Here is a 22,599-nt window from a genome sequence, read left to right on the forward strand (position 1 = left end):
ACAACCTTGCTGTATTACCTAAAGTGACTGATGTGGGGTGGAAAGGTGGGCATAGAGAAAAGGCCGAACAATTTAAAGTTTTATTTAAGGCCATTTCAAGTGTTAAAATATCTTAAAATACAGTCTTAAGAAGTCTTATGTGCTGCAATTCCACTTTGAGTGTAATACAGAAAATGGTTTGTAGTAGCCTACAATATGCAAAACAATTTTTCTTTTTGCTTTTTTCATTATCTCTGCTTTAGTAAACACAGCTGAACTTGAATTAATTTCCTTTTTTCTTAAACTGCCCATTTATAATAGTTTAAGAACTTTCAATTAGCTACGCTCCATCAGAAATATGCTGGGTTTGTTTGTTTCTTTATTTATTTATTATAAATTGGTCTTCAATTCAGTTTGACTAAAAGGTCTTAAAAAGTTTTAAATTTGTTTGCTGAAACCTGCAGATACTTAGGTTAAGGTTATACATAAACATGGGAGATAAACATGGGAGAGAGGAGAGGAGAGGAGAGGAGAGGAGAGGAGAGGAGAGGAGAGGAAGGGGAAGATCATATCAGACACTTCAACAGTTTTACTAGCTACTGTCACAGAAAAATTCCCACCGCTACAGTTTCCCCTCATAACAGAGAGAAATGGAGCAGAGAAAGGGAGAGCGAGAGAGAAAAGATAGAGAGGGACAGGGACAGAGAGGGAAGATAAAGACAGAGAAAGAGAGAGAGAGAGAAAACACAGCAAATGGTGATAAAAGAATGAAACATGAGTATATATCTAGGAAGGGAGAAGTTGTAAAAATGTATGAGAAAAAAAAAAATATGCGCCACATTTTGCCTTCGCTGCTCAGGTTCAGTACTCACACAGTGATACACACAGGCAAACTCAGACAGACACACGCTATTTAGGCACTGTAATCCCCACAGCTACAATTTTTTTTTCTGAATAATCAAAAGAAATGCGCTAAAGGAAAGAGAGGAACAGAGAGAGAGAGAGAGAGAGAGAGAGAGAGAGGGGAATAGGGAGAAGGCTGGGTAATGAGAGACATAGACACTAAACTACAGGAGAGTTGAGAGGAGAAAAAAAGTCAGGAGATGAAGCTACACAGAGACAGACAGTCAGGGGGAGAGAGAGAGAGAGAGAGAGAGAGAGGGAGAGACAGAGAGAGAGAGAGAGAGAGAGAGAGAGAGACAGAGAGAGAGAGAGAGAGAGACAGAGATAGAGAGAGAGAGAGAGAGAGAGAGAGAGAGAGAGAGAGAGAGAGAGAGAGAGAGCGCACTGGCTCAGGAATAAAATTACACCCAAGATGAACATATCTATGCACCATGTAGCAAGGTTGTAAATCAAATTCTGTGATTTTGTCTTTGATGTTCAACACTCAAAGTCAGCAGGGACTGGAAGCAACATTAGATCTTTCTATCATCTCTCACACACATTTACTACCGGCTGTAACCCATAGCTATAATTCCTATTAAAAACACATCGAAATGGAGCAGAGAGAGCGAAGAGAGACACACACACAGACACACACACACACACACACACACACATGCAGAGAGAGGGAGAGAGAGAGAGAGAGAGAGAGAGAGAGAGAGAGAGAGAGAGAACTGACTGGTTTGCAAGGGAACTGCATTATCCTTAAACCATAAAGTGAGGCTGTAAAATCTATATGTGATAAAAGCACACAGTACATTTGTCTCTGTCAGTATTCAAAGGTAGCTGCATTAAACAACAATGCTTGATAAAAACGTACTCACTTTATCTAGCCTAATGTAACCAGGCAGGTCAATTAAGAACAAATTCTCCCCATAAAGCGAGAAACTGCCCAAAGCAAGAAACCACATCGTTCAGCCTTCTGGTACATTAGTGGAGAAACGGAGATGGGTCGAAATCACTGAAACTTATTGAAGTTTGGATTTTTTTACATAACAATCAATTTCTTCCGCACAGCTCAAGGTCACAGGGAGAAATCTAATAGATAGTCAGAGGATTACAACACAGGAACACTGTCAAACATGCCCACACACACACACACACACACACTTACAATACAGACCGTGCACATACACACTCGCATCCCATGCAGCACGCACTCAAATCCATTCACGCGGTCATAAAGACACACATACACATTAAAGACCAAGCACACATTCTCTCACACCCAAGCACACACACACACACAGACACACACACTCATGTCCATGCACAGGCTAATGTTGACGGTTGACTGTTTGGGGAGCGTGGTGAAGGCAATATAGGACTTTAACAGTGTGTTTACCTGATAAGCACCAGGCCCAGGGTTGGTGTTCATGGACACTTTGAATCGATCTTCTCTGGAGGAGATCAGAGCCATCTGAGGCGAGGATTTCACACTGAGGTTGTACTGGCCTGGACCTGACAAACACACACACACACACACACACACATAATCCACATATAAGAATCCAACACATCATTTCTTTTAGCTACATTAACAATGGCAGGCAAGACAGGTGTATCCCACAGAGACACACACAGGCATGCAGACAAACAAGCAAAATGCATGCACAGACACACATTTATTCCTTTTCTCTATTTTCCTTCTTTTTTCTTTTTTAAATTTCACCTAATGTCGATTGGTGATGTTTTAATTTTTCTTTTGTCCGCTCTCTCCTTTCCCTGCAGACTGTTCTGGAATAATACAATAAGTCTAAGCAATGTAATGAAACGTACTGTACTGAAATAGTGAAGTGCAATGTAAGCAAATGTTACGTTTTATGTCTTGTTTTAATGTTTTGTGTGGACCCCAGGAAGAGTAGCTGTTGCATCACGCACAGCTAATGGGGATCCTAATGATAAACAAATAAACACATTCATAATAATAATATAATGTGACACTTTACTCATCCCCTTAGGGAAAAGTCTCTCTCCGCTAACACCCTCCTCAGAGAGGTCAGAGGTCAGAAGGGTGAGCTACAGCGCCACTGGAGCTGGTAGGGATTCAGTGTCTTGCTCAAACACTTCAGCAGGGTGGGTGCTTGCCGACACGGGGAGCTTAAAGACGGTCCTCCAGTTGAACAGCATACAGTAGTTGGACAGTAGGGATGAGACGATATATCGAAATTCAATATACTGCAATACAAAAATGTGACAATACGTATTGCAGGGCAGAAAAATGAATTGTGATATTAGCTACATTTTATTCTGCTGTTGTAATCACAAATGCTCTTTCACAAGCTCTCCATGGAAATTATATTATTTGCACTTTGTAATGACATTTTTAATTTGTTGTTTATACTCTAGCAAGCTAATGCCATTGCTAGAAAGATAGCATATCGTCCCATCCCTATTGGACAGCATACAGTATGTAGAGGGACAGTAATGGGATAGAGGGGGGGATGCCTTGGAACAGCAGCTCAAGAGCCAGGTTTGGACAACATTGTGTGTGGGTTGCAAGGTATGAGTGTGAACCCGCTGAGTCACCAGGGCGTGCTGGCTTGTTTTAATGGGCTGTAATTGTCTGTGCTGAGATCAAAGGGAAAGCAACCTACCTACTGAGCCACCCTGCTGCCCAGCATGCATGCTGGGCAGCAGGGTGGCTCAGTAGGTAGGTTGCTTTTTCTGCCGGGGTTAGGGATTCATTTTCTTCTGTAAATGTACAGTATGTGCTCATGTTACTATAAGCTTTAGATAAAAGTGTTCACCAAATGGCATAGTGCTATGTTACACATACCCACAAAAACACATGTAGGTGTACACAGACCCATGTGCATACATAAACGCAAAGCCTCATATATATATATCTTATATACACACATGCACACGTGATCACACACATATACAGAAAACATTGACACACAAGCACATGCACACACACACACATATACGCAAACACACATACACACACAAACAATGCATGGCAAGTTCTTCAAGTACAAAGGCATTTTAATTTTAAGAAGTGACATTCGCATTGAATGCCGGAAAATGGAAACCGTTGTGGAAATGAATAAGCTAAGCCCCAGGGGTTCATACATTACACAGCATTGTTTCCATAAACCTTTTTATTTAAAACCTGAATCTGAACCAGAATGCTGCTGTCAGGTGAAAATCTTGTATCTTTAAACAGTCAGCTTTTCAGGAATTGTGGAAACAACCTGCGAGTTTTCTCATTAGCATGAATGCATTCTGCAACTTTTACAATATATTTTGAAATGTTTTAATGGACCCCAGGGCTGTGGAACTTATTCAGTGCATAAAGGACTGTGATAAGAAAAATAAAGAAAAGAAAAAAATCCAATACTGGAGCCACACGGTTTTAAGACAGCAGCAGGTGCTTGTCTGACCCTACGGCTAACTGCAATCAGCTTATGACTACAGAAACATAGGGTGACTTTGAAAATACACACACGCATACGCATACAAAAAAACAAACACGCACACACACACAGACACAGACACAGACATGCATTATAACCACTCTTTTTACCTTGAGCTATCGCTAATGTCACAGACCACTATTACTAACATGGTCATTCTATGGGGGTTTCTGTGCGTGTGTGTGTGTGTGTGTGCGTGCGTGAGTGTGTGTGTGTGAGTGAGTGTGTGAGTGAGTGTGAGTGTGGGCTAAAGATCTTGAATAGTTAAATACCTTTCCCATTAGGTGGACATCAGAAATGTGATTGCAGGGGAAGGAGCACGATGAAGAATATAATGATAATGTTCCATATAGGCCAATTCATAAATGCAAATTCAATAATGGGTAGAATTAGAGTGTGTGCTGCCATGCACAGGTCCGTCTGTGTGTGTCAGTGTGTCTGTGTGCGTCTGCGTATGTGTATATATGAGTATGTGCAAGTATGTGTGCTTGAGTGTCCATGTGTGTATGTTTGTGTCTGTGTGTGTCGATGGATGTGTGTGTGTGCAAGAAGGAGAAACACTATTGCAAACAGTCCAAATCTATTTATATGCAAATTGGTTTTTGGTTAAACGGTTTGGGGTGCCTCATGGGTTGAGTCCCTTGGTGAAATGGGGCTGGTCATAAATTATCCAAGTAAGTCATGAATCTATCAATTTTGAAACAACATTTTTCAATGGGAGTGTAATTGAGGTAAATATTGGGTTAGGGGCCCACAGAGATGGAGCTAATTGGAGCGGATGATGATGAAAGGGTGGGGCTATATGGTTTTGGCTAATGTTCAGCACTGAGAAGGGTCATAGCCAGAAGTTACCATCGGTAACTGGCATTTGACATTTTGGATTTTTTTTTAATGAATTTATTGATATATCTTTATAGATAGATAGATTCCTTCATTCATTCATTCATTTACTTTTGTAGTGTGTTTACTTAAGTGCAAATGTTTAAATACTTCAGCTGATAGAACCCATTGCTTTCAATGTGGAACACTGATTATGCTAACATACTGTATATACTGTACACACAAGGTAACAATGCCAACAGGAACCAGCTTGAAGCAAGCTAGTGGTACTCATTGGTTTCAGTGAGGAATGTTTGCAATGCTAATGCATGACTTTACAGACTAAAATCCAAAAAATTGTCAAGGTTTAATGGACACCAACTGTTACAAACTGTGGGCAGAGAGCAGACAGCTGAAGTTTTTCTGGTCGCTCAGCTCTATACAAAATGAATGGACTTCTGGTGACTTGATCGTTTTGCTCACAGTGTGGACGCACGGCAAATCCACACACCAGTGTGCATATCCATAAGCAGAGTGTGCACTGACTTCAAAAATCATCATGCTTGTGGTTTATGCTAGATGCCCCACTGAAACTCAGCGGCAACAGCAAATGTACACTAGTCTCGACCACACAACTGATACAAACACAAACACAGCAGCTCATTATGCCAGTCAATAATGCAAATATAAAATTGATGAAGTAAGTCCAACTTTATGCTGCTCACAGCAGCACAACACCCAACCGGTAACTGTTAGTCACAGCTTTTCTGTTGCAGCAATGTCACACTGTCTATTATTAGGGACACAATTTTCAGCTTTCTGACAGGTTATCTATTTTCCAAGTTGTATTCTTATCAACTGTTTATATGCTGCTGCCACCGTGGCAGCAAATGTTAGCCCGTCCATTTCAAACACAAGCTCCTCCCTCCTAATAGCCTACCTATCGCCAAAAGGCTTGTCAGTTTTTGAAAAATGTAAAAGAACTGCATAGCAAGTAATGCTTTTAATACTTCAGGTCATAATGGATGGGAGGTTATATCACTACAAGGTTATATTTTAACGTCCTGTAAAGTGCGTCTTTTACCTCAAGGACGGTCCCTGAGTACCCACACACACACACACACACACACACACACACACACACACACACACACACACACACACACACACACACCAAATGCAAACCTTGGCCATGGGCTTGACTTGGAGTGGGGCTACAAATGTTTCCAAACCCTGTCAAGTATGGCATAGCCTTGTTATGTCTTCATATTGCACGCTACATAGAAAGAGGAGAGAGGAGAGTGTGTCTTTCTGTTTATATATCTATATCTCTCCCTTTCACTGTCTGTCTTTCTCTCTTTCATATGTGTTTCTCTGCTGGATGTGTGTGTGTGTGTGTGTGTGTGTGTGTGTGTGCTTATGTGTGATACCTGGTACAGTGGGGTTGCATCGTAGGAAGGAGGCGTCCCGCGGCGCAGCGGACAGGAAGCAGCTCTGTCGTTTCTTGGCTCCTTCACTTCGGGGTTCTGAGAGGCAGGTGCGGCCGTTAGCCTTCTCAGATGTCTTGCTCACATTGTAGCTGTTCGGGGGCGGGGAATCCTGCAGGGAGAGGAGAGGAGAGGAGAGGAGAGGAGAGGAGAGGAGAGGAGAGGAGAGGAGAGGAGAGGAGAGGAGAGGAGACGAGAGGAGAGGAGAGGAGAGGCCTCATGAATCGATAAATTATATGGAACGTAGCTTTTGTCTGCCGGGAAAGTTTCCCCTAGTTTACATGACTATACAAACAAACACACACATTTGCACGCAATTATACTGAATGAATTGAATGATGGTGAGGGAAATGAGAGGTTGAGGCACGGTGTCACCAGGCATTGTCTCCCACTATCTGGGAAATGTCTGACAGTGTAATACACAATCAATCACACGCACACACACATACACGCACATTCATTATAAATAACAAATGACCCTTTCACCTATCACTTATCAGAAGACACCGTCAGGCTCGTTACAATATCACACAACACACACACACACATTAATTCATGTAGGTGCATGGAAACAAGGAGACAAACGCACATCATTCTTCTCCATCCACACGCAAACACACACTCACACAACACACACACACACACTCGCATATCTCCTTCTTGGCCCTAATGACCGCTGAGACCCAGCCTCTCAGCAGTCATTACACAGCATCTCCATGGAGGTGCAGTGCAATAATAGAAACTTTTTTTTTCACTACAAAACCACCTAGATCTGGTTTGCCCGTCCAAAACTGCAAAGAAATGCATTTCCACCATAGGAGAACTCTTTCCAGATAAATGGCCTACTTATCAAGGCCTCCATTCTATTCTTAGTCATTAATCACTCGCTAATAATGAAGTGCTAAGCTGCGGTAGCAACCTTTCTGAAGAGAACATGTGAAGAATCCCACGGAATTCAGTTGTAAGTAAATGGGAATCTGAAAAGGGAAATGAGTGAACCATGTCATCTGGTTGGAAACTAGTAGTGGCACCAACATCACTGCAGAAAGACTTGAGTTACTGGGGATTTGTACTGTCACTGGGTCTTTGAATAATTGATGGCAAAGGCTGAATATAGCTGCACGATTCATTTATCCTAAACATAGTAGAGCTGTCATTTACCTCAAACTGTCATTTCCCAACCGCTGTGTTCTCCCTCTCCTCCTAGGTAGCTGCCCATCTTTAATCATTGCTAACCCAGGCTATTTAGCTTTTCATTACAGACACAGTGGGAGAACAGAGTGCCAAACAGACACGCATACACACAACACACACACACTGAAAAACATGCAGGGACACACACACACGAACAGAACATGTATAATATTCAAAGTAAGTGCAGAATTACTGTATACTGTGATGAATTGATGGTGAGGAAAATGAGAGGCTGAGACTGTCTCCCACGGTCTGGGATATGGCTCACAGTGCATTACACACACACACACACACACACACACATAAACACAAACACATACACACACTCGTGTCCATAGGCACATATCTGTCACAGATGTATCTTACAGTGCAAAGCCATCATCGTCCAACTCCTCCAACATAATATGCACACACGCACGCATACACACACTCATATACGCACCTGTCATGGAGCCCTATGGTCCATAATTATGCCTGAATATGTAGCAAATCACTTTTCCCAGTAGCAGCCCTCACCTGTTGACAGCTCTCACGTTGACTTTAATTACACAGCCTCGACATTTAGACAGTTTCAGACTTATCCAACTACACGTGCACACGCAAACGGACATATCCATGCATACACATAAACATAAATACAGATACACACACGTACTGTATGCACACATGCACATTTTCCTAACGATTCTGTCACACTGTCCTTGACTCTCTGGAAGATATCTCACAGTGCATAACATGTATACACACACACATACTGTAGATGCCTAGACACACAGGAGTGGGCAGGCAGGCAGTGACACAAAATAAGTGAAATTGAATATTGATGTGATGAGACATGGCTTGCCACTGAGACAGATTGTCAGACCTGACAGCATTATTTTTAATGAAATAGGAGTGGGGAGAGTTTGAAAAAAAAAATCAGTACTTTATTAATGTGATAAATGCAAAATGTTAGACGTGAACATCAACTTCTAGTTCGAGTTAAGATATGATTCAAAGCCTTTTAGTTCTTCAAGTCATATGGCAAACTATGAATCATAAGACACATTCTTAGGAAATCATTAATACATGAAGTCACAGACTCAGGGAATCCTAAATAAAGTAATAACAGGTAAATATAAAATTAAGTAAAAGATATATGGTGGGAGCCATTGCAGCGGTTTCACATAATGCCTCCGTCCTGTATTCATATATACTGTACAGTATTGTCCTGAATTTGGTACTGCAGTGGGCATTGCTGTGGGCTCAGCCCTGCTGTTGGGTTTTGCTCACAGCCTGTCACATGTCACCCTCTCTCTCTCTCTCCTGCCTCTGCTATCACTCTACACTGTCCAATAAAACAGAAATAAGAGTCCTCATAAATGCCAGATATGGCTATACATGAGACAGACTCTTAACTCAGAGAATATTCTTGTCCAGTAAAACTTCTCTCTCTATCCTTCTCTCTCTATCCTTCTATCCAAACATAAAACATCTGAAACTAACCAACTTACTTGAACAAGCATCCTAATCCTAAGCGTAAAATTCCCCTGCCTCACGGGCAGAGGAAAATGTGTGTCTCTACTCTCTTCTCCTAGAAGGTGAGCACAAACGTAGCTGGATGAATGAATCCGCTTTGCAGGTTCATTTTGCATAGGTGGGATCTCAAGCTGCTGAAGGACTTCTTTTTTATGGTTTCTGCAGAGAGGTGTGGGAAAATGCTAATCCTTCTCCTGTCTCAGTTCACCGGCTGTTGGTCCTAGTTGAAAATATTTCATTCTGGTCACAAAACTGTGCAGCCCCACAATCATATGGCGTTCGTCATTGCTGGGGTTCCCAGTGCGATACACAATGTTCACCAGCAGGAGAGGGCTCAATTTCTCCTTTGCATATAGTTTTTAATAGAGTTTATTCATGAAAGTGTTTGGATTACCAGACTTCATGCCGGTGCCCAGTCCAAACACTCACACACTGCATTTGATGGAGTGGTTTCCCAATTGCCCAACCGTTTGTTTAAAAAAAAAAAAAAAAAAAGTTCTCTTTCTTCAATATTTACTGAGTGCTCTGTAGCTGCTGCGGTCAGGTCTAAGCATTATTGGCGAATTCTCAGAGACTATTAATTTTCTCCTCATCAGTTTGTGGATAGGTGACAAGTTATTATCAAGTGCTGTGGAGATCTCATCACGGACAATCTCACGAATTTAAGTAGACGGTTCTGACTTATTTGCTTTTTGCCCACAGATAGTCATTGTCAACAGGTGGTTGGAATTCTTGATTTCTTGAGCCCATCCAGAAACTGAAGAAAAGTAGAATGAAAAAGAAGGATGCTTCAGGGGATGTTCTTAAAGGTTGCTGTGGGCTCAGCCTTACTAAAGATATCATGCCAAGGCACACTGTGCATCAATGGACTATGACTACGCACTGTGTCAAGAGTGTGAGTTCATCTCACAACCTGTCATGTCATCCCCTCTCTCCTGCCTTTGCTGTTTTTCTCCACTATCCCACAGAATATCCTTGTCAACTAAAACTGAATCTATGAAACAACTAAAACTACTTACTGTAGCTGAAAAAACATACTGAAAGTAAATGTGAAGAAAATCAGTATGTGGCTATGTTAAAATAACATGACATGACTAATGTGAATATTATGTTCCTTCACCACAAAAGGATTATGTGATAATAGCATGAATTGGACACGCCATTTTCACCTGTTCATCACATGAAAAGGTTAGCCAGGGGTTACATAAGCTTAGATAACTAAAATAACTTCAGGTAAGGTTAGGGTTATGGTTATGGTTAGGTTTAGGCAACCAAAACTATTTCAAGAACAAGGTGTATGTTATAATTTGTGTTAGGAAGGTGTATGCCATCACCACTGGGTTGGGGTTAGTATTGTATGTGACATTGCTAACAAGCACAACAGAGTTTACCCGGTGTATCACATTGCTAGCAAATATAATATGTGGGCTTTTCTGTGACTTTTTAAACTGGCTCAGGTGGTAATATCACCACTAGTTTTGCTCAGAAATGTGGTGTTCAAGACCTTAAGAGCCCACAACCACCTTTAAGAGAAAAATTAAGGCTACTGGATTCTATTCATAAAAGCCTTAAACAAGCAAACTTTAACATAGGATCTCATTTAAATGTCTTTGGTGGCAGGGTGGCCTAGTGGTTAGAGACACCATCCTTCCGACTGGAGCACCCAGGTTCAAGCCTTCGCGTGTCGGTAAGCACCCGTTCAGATGAAGTGTCCTTAAGCAACACACTCCCAGTCCCTGCCAGCTCCGGGGCTGCTGGTCTGCAGCTGACCCTCTGTTCTGACCTCTGGAGGCTCCGGTGAAAAGAGAATTTCCCTATGGTGTATTGCATCATTTAATATTATGCAAGGAAAACATACAAAATATAAAGCACATCCTCAATTAGGTGGTCAGTCTCCTAAGAGTTTAAATGAAATGAAAACACTAAGTTGTTGTTTCTTATTTTCTTATAGCCACTTCTCCAACGCCATGTTCTCTCACACTAATGATTGGTTAAGTGTACCTGACAGCGGCCATACTAACGACTGTGCTTAGCATGTATAGCGACAGGTTTGACTAATGGCCATGCATAACACATGAGACGTGTGTGTGTGTGTGTGTGTGTGTGTGTGTGTGTGTGTGTGTGTGTGTGTGTGTGTGTGTGTGTGTGTGTGTGTGTGTGTGAGTGAGTGTTACCACCGCATCCCATTCCTCATCCTCTCATTACTCTTAAAACCTTTCACTTCTCCAGCAGAGCAGAATGCTATTTTCAGACTCAGAGTCTATATCTCCATATTTCAGATCTTTGTACTACAAATAATATATAAGCTGAGTGCGTGTATGTGTGTGTCATGCATGTGTGGGTGTGTGCGTGTTTGTGCACTCACACACATGGTTCAATATTTCCATATCTGTCCAAAAACTATTTTGCTCGTTTGGTGGTGGCTCTGACTCATTTGTTATTTTCTCAGCTCAGGTTAAAAATACATTTTGCTGCAACAGCTATGGTACAAGTTGTATTGTTAACTTATTTGGTACCATGCATGGTCTAATAAACCACCGGACTCTGTTATTTTAATTTATTCTATCTTGTTTATCCTCTTGGGTAATGACAATCAATATTTGTGAACGTGTTTGCCAAGGATAGAAATCAGAGAACCAAGACTCTTATTTCTGATATCATGCTGGTGCAGACCAGAGCTGATTCATTCATTTACTGACTTTGTGGACACATTGTTTGACTGAGTTTTTAAATTATAATATTCCAAAAAGGGGAAACTGTCACAGCACCAGTTTGTCTCTTTTGCAATTAATGCTCTGTGGAACTACTGTATGTATGAAAGGGACATCACAGATTATGGGCAGAAAGGTGCAATAAGTAAGATTTTTACTTTCCCATAGCACAGAACGACCATAATACATCTGTTTGATAGGGCTGTTGATCAATACCGATGACTCAACGATTACAGGTGCTGAGATTTCTGGCCTTCATACCTCACTTTCTTGCCCATACTCTCTTTGTTTTGGGACAAAAACTCCTCACCCATTATGTGTTTTCTTAACTGTAACCCAGAAACAATTGCAAACATGACACTGAAAATGCCTTTTAGTAGTGAGGGGGTGTCTGGTGTCTCCATGCCTTATTAAGAATTCAGAGTAGATGTTAACATAGAGGGAATGATAGCTTATACATGTTCTGTTTAATCTTCTGCAACCACAAAAAAATAAATCTTTTCACGAGGCACATGGAATGTTTTTCTGTTGCTTCATTTCATGCACCAAAATAGATTACTAGTCCTCAAACGAACACTGAAGGCAGCATTTGTTTGCCTGTTTTTCCACGATTGACTATCTGTAGCAGTTAGTTGTATCACTGGCACAGCTGGTGACTCATCATAGAGCTTGATAACCATCTGTCTGTTTTTAGTAGTGGAGGTATGGCTGGTGTCATCAAGCCTTAATGAGGTTTTAGACAGGTCTTCCATATAGATGGGATGATAGAGAGAAACCATATGGGCCTCATTCGCTTCCCATTCACACTTTATAGGTAGCAGTTAGTCTCACAATTTGCTGACAGGGAAGGTTCGCTTCTGTGTTTTTTACTCCTGTCTTTCTTTCTCTCTTTCTTTTCTTCATTTTTATCCTAGCGTTGTTTACTGATTATTGTATTTCTTTCTCTTTTTTCTTTCTTTCCTTCTTTTATTTTTTCTTCTCTGTGCATCTTTTTCTCTGACTACTGCTCCATTGTCTTCTCTTCTTCCTCCTTCACTCCCATTTTCAAACACCATTTTAAAGAATATATATACTGTATCTCCTCCTTCACACCCTTCCTATGGCTTCTTTCCTCCTTCGTTTCCTTTATATCTCAGTCATATGTCTTTCCTGCCTCCCCTTTTTTTCTCCAATACATTCTCTCCCTCTCCCTTTCATCTGTCTCACTTCCTTCCTCTTTCTCTCTCATCTGTTCACCTGTCCCTTTCCTATCCCTCCCTCTCTCATCTCACAGTCTCACTTTCCCTCTTTTCTCTACATCTTTCTCAGGCGGCAGTAACATGCACACAGGAACAGAAAATCTGACTTTTAACCTTTCGTGGAACAAGAGTGCGGAGGAATACCGTTCGATGTGGTTTCTCCTCGTTCAGACAGCTATGAGAAGTTTAGATCTGTACCACAGTGAGTCTGAACTTAGATCTTTTCTACCAGCCTCAGTCTCATCTGTCTCCTTCCATCTGATATATGCAGAACTAAGTAAGCCGTCTGTGGAGTTTGGCAGTATGACAGTCCTGTATAAACACTGACACCCACAGCTGGGGCCCTCCGAAACCACCAGACATCCAGCAGAGGTCCAGGAGTACAGAGGGCCTGGCTGAGTAAACGCCCAAGCTCCCTTACATCTTGCTGGGCAAGGCTCTCCCTGATGTCCCCCTGGCCCCCTGCCTGCCTGGGTGGTTGTCTGTCTGGCTTCTCAAATCATCACCTGCTACCAAACAGCTGTCCACACCCAAACACACGCAACACACACAGCTGCTGCAATAAATGGGTATAGGCACACACCTGCACGCGCACAAACACACTATACACACAGCTGCTGGCCATAAGTGGAAGCTTTCATGCGCACAGCTGGCGCCCATACTTGGACAGAGAAATGTACATGTACACATGCACACACACACACACATATACACACCGGACACAGCTGCCTACCGCATGTGACTGCTCCATACAGATGGGGAGTGGAGCAAAAGTGGAGATGGAGGGAGAGAGAGAGAGAGAGAGAGACTGAAAGAGAGAGAAAGACTGAAAGACAAGAACAAAGAAAAGACAGAATGAAAATGACAAGAGATACAGATGGCAGAAAGGTGGAGATGGAAAAAATCAGAGGGAGATGGGATGAAGAGGGGAAAAGGAGATAAACCGGAGAGATAAAAAGGAATGAAAGAAATGAAGTTGAGAAAAGTGACAGGAGAAGAAAAACTGAACCCTCATCACAGACATACGGAATCTCAAATTAAAGGACCAGGGTCGGTCATATCTCACTTTCTCTTTTCTCTATAACCTAATCTACAACTGGGGAATAACTTTTTAATCTGTTTAAAACCTGCTCTCTATTCCGGTCAGTGTCACAGGTCCACGGCTATCTGCTGACGATTCCATTATTCTCAGACAAATACATACAAATGAGATACAGTCTCTCACACACAACTGAGGGTTTTTCAAAAAGCGAGTCGATACAAATGAAATTTGACAGAGAGGGCACAAGGCTGAAGATACATGAATCTGACACCAGATTGAAAAGGTGTAACTGAAAGGCTTCATTTATCAAAAATATATCTCATATTACCTCAAGTATAAAAGCCAATAGCTGACTATATTTCTTCATTTGAGTTTTTTCCCCATACTATTTTCCTCTATTTGGGCGATTGGAGACAGAGAGAGAGAGAGAGACAAAGAGAGAGACGGAGACATGAAAAGGAGAATTTCCAGGCAATTCTGAGGAGGAATTGGTAAGGTGTTGGCTTTTGAGAGAGAAAAAGAAAATAAAAAAATGCTCATTCAAAGCAACAAAGACAGTGTATGGTGACCAGTGTTGGGAGTGACAAAGTAATACATTCAATCGCATTACTTTTCCCTGTAACAGAGTAAAGTAAGGCATTACTGTTCCAGTTCCAGTAATCACATACAGTTACTGATCTAACAGATATGATGTTACTTGCATTACATTCTTTAGCCTTTTTACCTCTTTATTGGTGTATATATCTATCAAAAGATTCCTCTCATCTTATCCTTCCTTCAAGTCATGTTGGAAATATCGTTATTACGAGTAGAGCACACATGAACGAGCCAACAAAGTGGTAAATACGACTCGGAAAGTCGGAATTTAATGCTGTAGTCTGTATCTTTATTAAAAACTATAAAAGAAAGATTTTGTCTGTCATTATTTAGGCTACTTCTGCTGGTAATGTGGGCTTAGGTCTACACTATTACGTGTTAGGGTAAAAGTAATGTAACGAGTCAGGGAGACATAAGCGAAGTAATTACATGGTGGCTCCACATGGAAGCTCTTTCAAATCTCAAATCATTATTTTCAGCACATTTTTGCACGTAGTTTGGCACACTACCTTGTGAGATGTGTTATCACCAGCATGTTTACACAGCATGTGTTTCCATTAATACACTTTGGGTTGAAAAGTGAGAGTGAGATCTGTTGTTCCCAACTGCAGTCACGATGTGTTGAACATGACAACCTTTTTTAAGAGAGCAGCGAGCCTAAGAATGGAAAAACACTGAAGTCCTTTGCACTCGATTGATTTCACAACTCCCATCTGCTGCCACTTGGTGTTCCTTTTTAGTCCTTTTTTTAATCCTACTGCCGACATAAAATGGCAAAACTGAAAGCATAGGTATTCTGTCAGAAGTTCTCTCACAGCTACCATGCTCCCCACAGCAACGCTGTGTTGAATTATAGATGTGAATACTGTTAGATAGCATGTAAGTCACACTTTTTAGGTGCTCAGGAGGAACATGTCTATAACAGCTGTTTGTTTGTGTCTTTCTTCGTTTTTGCAATGTGGACTGCTTAGAGGAATTATGGTATCCACTGTTCAGGCAGCACAGACCCCAACATCCATGCATAAAGGAAATCCCGTGTGCACTCATACACCAGGCAGTACGGTAGAAGTCAAACAGGCATGGACCAACTGGAGGCTGGTGCGCTGTATATCCACATACTAGGAAGAAGCTTGGTGATACCAGGAAGTCAAGAGATGAATTAAATATTTTGTTCAACGATTCTCTTAATTACAACAACATTGTGCTACCACAGCACTATGGTGTCAGCAGAGTCATAAAATGCATTACCTGCTACAGTCCTAATGCAAATTAGGTGTATGATGGAGGACTTCTCCCTTGGCTACCACTGTATACTGTACTAATGCAGCATAGGTGCATGATAGAATGGCTTCTACAACGGCTAGCACAGCAGTTTGGGGAATGTGCAAGAAATCTCGCAGCGTTTATCCACCCTAACTTGTAAAATGCCTTTTACTCTGAGTTGCAGAAGCTGTTTTTGAGGAAGGGTTGTTTTGCAGTTGACTTGTTTTATAACAGCAAGACAGCAGGGAGGTAACAATAACCAGGGCTTCACAGCGAGACAGGCAGAGACAAGGAGAGAAGGAAAGAGAGAAAAAGACTTTCACTGAGCGTATGTGATCTTTTCCTCCAAGCGATAACTTAGAGAGCATCCACACATCATAAAATCTGAAAGTGCTACACAGACAAGTTCTCCATCTGTGCCCCAACACACATTTAAGACTCCCTCTTTTTCTATTCTCTCATTCCTGTTGTTTTCCTCTATCGCTCATGCGTGTATCTTCGCTTTTCCCATTTATTCCTGTCTCTGACACGCTCCTTTTGTTCTCTACATCGTGTCGTCTTTCTCTCTCGGTTCTCTTTTCTCTAACTTTCCACCCCCACCTCCCCACGGCATCTTCATAAATGGAAACATATTTTGAAATTATGTACTTCTGCTATAAAAAAAAATCTCATTATTTCCTTTAGCTATTAATCCCTGCATATGCATGTGCCTCACTGTTGTCAAACAGAACAAAGCGTGTGTTGTGACATTGGAGCGCTGACATAAAGAGACGGAGTTTAAACCCACGCTAGCTCACGAGCGCAACAGAAAGTCTAAATCACTGTTTGCTCTCTCACACTTTCTGTCTCTCTGTGGTCGCTAACGATTCACTGTTCTTGAATATAGTAGCATATAAATTCACAATTTCTCTCTCTTAAAATCATTCCATCCGTCTACACAAACACACACACACACAAACAGATTATGTGCTTGAGCCTGTTAGCATTTTCATTTTGTTCTGTGATCAGCTGCACAAACATCCACTGAGACAAAAGCGAGAGCATTCATCGTCCTATAGCATCTTTCACTATAGAAGGACGCAGGTTCTACTAATCAATACTTCTTTTCTCTTTCCTGGCTCTGTCTCTTTTTCCCTCCATTCCTGTATTATTTGCACTCATCGTTTTCTTAGAATGTTTACAGAAAGCTATGCATCATTTAACTGTATTTCACGTCACATGATAATATCTTCTTGGTATAAAACACAGTCCCATGTTGTCCCATGTCCTATTTGAATTGGCTGATGTTCAAATGGTATATCAGAAAAAATATGTGTGTAGTCAGCGTTCTTGGTCACATGGTGTTGGCGAGCGGAGAATTCACGGTTTGAGCCAGGCCAAAGGCAAGTGTTGAATACAAAGTGCCAGCCTGTGGCTGCTGACCCTCAGCCAGAGCGCTGCCTGTTGACCTAGATAAAGTGTTTGAGCCAGCTGGGGTCACTGTGAGTTCAGCGGGGTGATGCTAACATGTTCGATACTGTGTGATATAGTCGTGTTGAAATACAACTACTTTTTTAATTCTAAATTTTAATTGTATCCTTCTCATGTGGCAGATGGGGTGAGTTTTGTTTTGTTTTTTTCCCACTGGTGGCAATTCTATTTTTCAATAATACAGTGTATTACAGTTAGATTTAGGTAAAAATAAAAAAAATTAGAGGTATGACCAAGTCAAATTTGTCAGTCTCAAGTTTTGAGGCTCAAGTCAAGTCTCAAGTCAAAGTCAAAGTCTAAGTCTAAATGTAGAACACCAAGTCAAGTCAGAACAAATCAAGTCCAGTGTCAATTTATTATCTTAAAGAAAACTAAATATCTTATACTTTTCAATGCAATATGGTTTTAATAGGATAAAAACTTGGTAAGAGCATGATAATCTACAATCAGTTTCAGCTTCAATAAATTCAATAATTCCATACAAATTCATTAAACGGAATTTAAATTCAGTCGTCTGGTGGAACAAATCTCATCACTTTCAATCCAAGTCATTTACACAAACACAAGATCTTCTGTCAAGACTTTAGAAACCTTTTCAAGTCATCAAAGTACAAGTCAAAGTCAAATCCCAAGTCACCAGAACCCAAGTCATGTGACTCAGGTCCCCACCTCTGGGTTCAGGCTAAAACGGTTACTTTGGATAGGTTAGGTTGAGGGCAGGAAAGAAAGACACTTTGGTTAACATGGTTAGACGTTTGAGTGTCAGAAAAAAATCTAGATCTTTCTCACGGTGCTCTTTTTGAAAAGTTTTTGAAAAGCATGTGGGTCTTGAACCAGCACCCTGGGTTTCTAATGATCTGACCAACCCAACAAATCATCCTCTAAGGCACTTCATGCACTTCATGTGTAATGCATTTTCCTGCTCAAACGTCTGCACAGAGCTTCTGAAGCCAGTGCACATTATTTCAATAACTGCCATGCGACAGGGCTGTAATCATTTGCTATCTCTTTCTCTCTCCTAGTTATTTTACATTCTCTTTCTCTCTTTGTCTTGTTCTCCCCTCTCACTGTCTCTCTCTTCTTCCTCTATATCTCCCTCCTTCCTGCTCTCTTTTTCCCTTTCTCTCTCTCTACACCCCCCCCCCCTCTCAGATGATCAGACAGCTATAGGATCTGAGCACCAGACTTCCATTAGATCCAGCAAAGCATGTGGATTAGAGACTAAATTGAAAAGAGAGAATGGTGGAGAAAATGTCCTAATAATGGGCAAGCCAGAGAGAGAGAGAGAGAGAGAGAGAGAGAGAGAGAGAGAGAGAGAGAGAGAGAGAGAGAGAGAGAGAGAGAGAGAGAGAGAGAGAGAGGCAAGTGAGATGGAGACAGAAAGAGTGGAGGGGAGATAAAGAAAACAAGATAACTATAGGGTTTTGTTTTGAGAGTAGTCAGAGACTCACACATCATTTAATGGACAGCAATCCACAATGAATTTATTTGAAAAGAAAAGCAGGAAAGGAAAAAGAAAGTGGCCCAGAGAGAGAAGCATAACTGACCAGACGCTGGTCCAAAATAGTCCTTAAATAATACGGCTACAAGTGGAGGGAGGGAACAGAGGGAGACACTGGGGAGATTTCGGCTAAAGCACTGAGCCAGGAGCTTTAGGTTCACTTGGTTCAGACACCTCTACTTACTTTAATGGGGAAAATGGGCCGTTTTGGTAATACAAGGGGTGATTTGAGAAGGGACTGAGTGGAATGACATTCCATATGTAAGCAGAAATTGTTAGATGCACCATACCTTGTTAAGATTAGATCTTAGGAGAAAGTGTGAGGGATAATAATGATTTACCTGCTCACCGCCTCCTTGTTAAATTAGAAGTCGTCCACTGGGCTAGACATGTACTAAAGATTTACTGACATCATTAGGACAAAATAAAACATAACAGGTGCGCTTCCTTGTGTAGCCTCTTGGTTGGGTGCTCTGCTACAGCATTAAACTACAGAGGGACTTCTTTTAAAATATTTTTAAAAAAGCAACACTTGACCTCAAGTTTGCCATTCTTCTTTATTTGGCTACATCAGGTTAACATGTTTCAGCTGTAAGCCTTTAGGCCTTCAAAAGAATATGTTGGAGTCTTTTGGGGTTTTTTTAAAGCTACCACCAGTAGACTTTGAAACTTGATGACTTTGGCGACCCCTTGATCCCCTTACTGGTAGTGTTTTACGCCACTGTCGCAAAGACGACTCACCAATTTATCACTTCATTAAGTGTGTTCAGTGTCTACAGAGCTGTGTCCCTGAAGCTGATGGGGATTCAGTGTCTTGCTCAAGGACACCTCAGCAGGACAAGCACTTGCCAACAGAGGGACTTGAAGCTGGATACTCCAGCTGGACAGCATACATGGACAGCATGTATAGAGATTGACAGAAATGGAGGAGAGGGAGAGGGGATGTCTTGGAACAGTAGCTCGAAAAACAGATTTGGACTCACAATGTAGTGAGTGTAAGGTGTGGGTCTGAGTCTGTTGAGCCATCAGGACCTGCTAGTTTCCATTTGTTTTAATGGGCCACAATCATCTGCACTGGGATCAAAGACAAGACGACACATGGAGCAACCGCAAAAAATGTACAGACCATCAAATACAGTTAAAACGATGTGTGGGCAGATCAGCTGAAAGAGAATGCAGGGAGGTGGTGTGAGGGGGGATGAAAGGTTGTAGCATCCACATTGTTAGCACAAGTTACAACATGCTTTCTTCCTTTACTTAAGGGGGGAAAATGAGGAAAAAACACAGCTTCACCACCCCAGGTGTTCCCCTTGTTAAATCTGAAAACCAAGCCATGAATATGCTTAAATAAAAATTAGGATGAAATATAATGTAATTAAATAATGATGGGCAGTAGAAACAGGATGCGTAGGAGTGCGGCTGGGCAAGAAGATCTAAGAAGGTCTAGATGAATTAGTTAGCCTCATTTAATTGAAAAAAGGGCAGCAATCTATAGACTAACTTGATTCAAAGAGATACACAGATAACGTGTGTGTGTGTGTGTGTGTGTGTGTGTGTGTGTGTGTGTGTGTGTGTGTGTGTGTGTGTGTGTGTCAGGGGAGGTGGGTACTGAGGTACAAGGCACTGTTTATTCGTTGTTGTTTATCTTTAGACAACAATGAGAAAGAAAGAAAGAAAGAAAGAAAGAAAGAAAGAAAGAAAGACATCATACTTGAACATCATTGTACAAGCACCAAATAAAACTAAACTAAAATTAAATTAAATTAAAAAAAAAAAAAAGACAATTTGTGTAGACCAATTATGATGCATTCATAATTGTTTTTTTTTTGTTTTTTTTATTATTGTACTTGGAATGTAACTGGAATATTGTTTTGTGTATTTCTTCTGTATGAATATTTCAGGCATGTACTTCCGTTTACAACAGAGGAGATCGCAGTATGTGATACCAACTGATTTGATGTAAGTAGATCTGATCACATCATATACCTGGGCTAGCAACTACTGTATTATTGCAACAGACTGGCAACTATATTGCATGGATAGACATCAAAAACACGATGGAGATGACTGGAAGGAATCACAGAGATGAAAGAGTCCAAGTTGTGCTGCTGAAGGTGTTTTTTCTGTTAGTGGAGCACAGCAGTTTAACCTTTTGCTTAAATTTAAGTTAATTCAAGTCAAAAGGCAAATGGACAGACAGGCAGAGAGGCTAGAGGGTCAATAGGCAAGCCAACAGACAGACAGCCATGCATAGGCAGAACGACTGACTAACCACTACTGATCATTTGTTTTTGAATGAGAAAATAAAATGAAGGAGAAATAAAAAAGAAAGAAAAATGGAGTGAAGGTCTCTTGTCAGAAACACCAGTCAGTACAGCTGCTGGATGTGACTGTCGCTGCCGCCACTCTTTCACCGGAAGATTCCTCTCTCCCTCCCTCCATTCTTCCCTTCCCTCCCTCTTTCCCCTCTTCAAATCTTTCCATCTATCACTCTTATGAATTGTTCAAGAGAATATTGAGTAGAACATGATGGGAGTGTAACTGTGTCTGAAGCCTCAGGGTGGAAGTGTCACTAAGCGCGTCTTCTCGTGGGAGGGTCACTTTATTGCGCACGCGCGCGTGTGTGTGTGTGTGTGTGTGTGTGTGTGTATTTATGCACTCATAAGCATATCAGTATGTGCGTGTTTGCATGCATGTGTGCGTGCTTTCTGTATATTAGTGTATGTTGTGTATTTCGGTGATGTGTATCTGCGTGTATGGGTGCGTTTTGTGTGAAGTGCTTTCTGTGTATGAGCATGTGCACGTGCATGAGTGTGTGTGCGCCTGCATTCTCACAGGGCCTCACATCATCATCATTGCCCTGACAGCTGACAGTAAAATCCATATCAGATCTATAACTCCATTTTCCTGTTTTTGTTCCTTTCTTTCGTCACCCGATTCCCTTGTCTCCCATAAATAGAGGCTGCGGCACGACATGCCATTAGCTGTCCATGGATATATCATAAAAATGCAATGAAACACAGAGACAAAAAGTCAATATGTGACAAAACCCTGGGCCATTGCATATTTTCCTATTTCAGATACTTCAAGAATCTCTTGCCCATGGCATTGTCTTCTGTGTAACTGTCACGCTCTCTGTCTGTTTGACTCTCACTTAGTATTTATCTATTTATCATCTTTCTCCATCCAGAGCCATAGACAGCAAACACTGCCTCTCTCTATCTCTCTCTCTCTCTCTCTTTCTCTCTCTCTCCTCACTTTTAGTATAATTTCTCCTCCTGGATTTCTGTTGTTCTGTTCATTCTGCCTCTGCAGAGCGGGGGGGATGGGGGGGGGGATCAATGCTGCTCTCCAGTTCGATAAATGTATGTTTAGCAAACACTCTAATTATCTCAACCAGAGCTAATCGGATAGAT

The 22,599-nt window shown here is 41.4% G+C and overlaps 1 protein-coding gene across 1 annotated transcript in view; it reads right to left on the reverse strand.

Moving 5' to 3' along the window:
• Positions 1-2,181: 2,181 nt before the first annotated feature.
• stpg2 (sperm-tail PG-rich repeat containing 2) overlaps positions 2,182-22,599 on the reverse strand; it is a gene marked incomplete at both ends in the record, with an annotated part of 43,204 nt that continues 22,786 nt past the window's right edge. Inside the window, 2 exons of the mRNA XM_071521975.1 lie at positions 2,182-2,382; positions 6,593-6,761. Of these exons, the coding sequence (XP_071378076.1) occupies positions 2,182-2,382; positions 6,593-6,761 (370 nt within the window). The remainder of the gene's footprint in view (positions 2,383-6,592; positions 6,762-22,599) is intronic.

Source organism: Centroberyx affinis, unplaced genomic scaffold (genome assembly GCF_046629955.1).
Source record: "Centroberyx affinis isolate AG114_WGS23_722 - 3 ecotype Tasmania unplaced genomic scaffold, CSIRO-AGI_Caff_v1 ptg000947l_1, whole genome shotgun sequence".
NCBI classification, from domain to species: Eukaryota; Metazoa; Chordata; class Actinopteri; order Beryciformes; family Berycidae; genus Centroberyx; species Centroberyx affinis.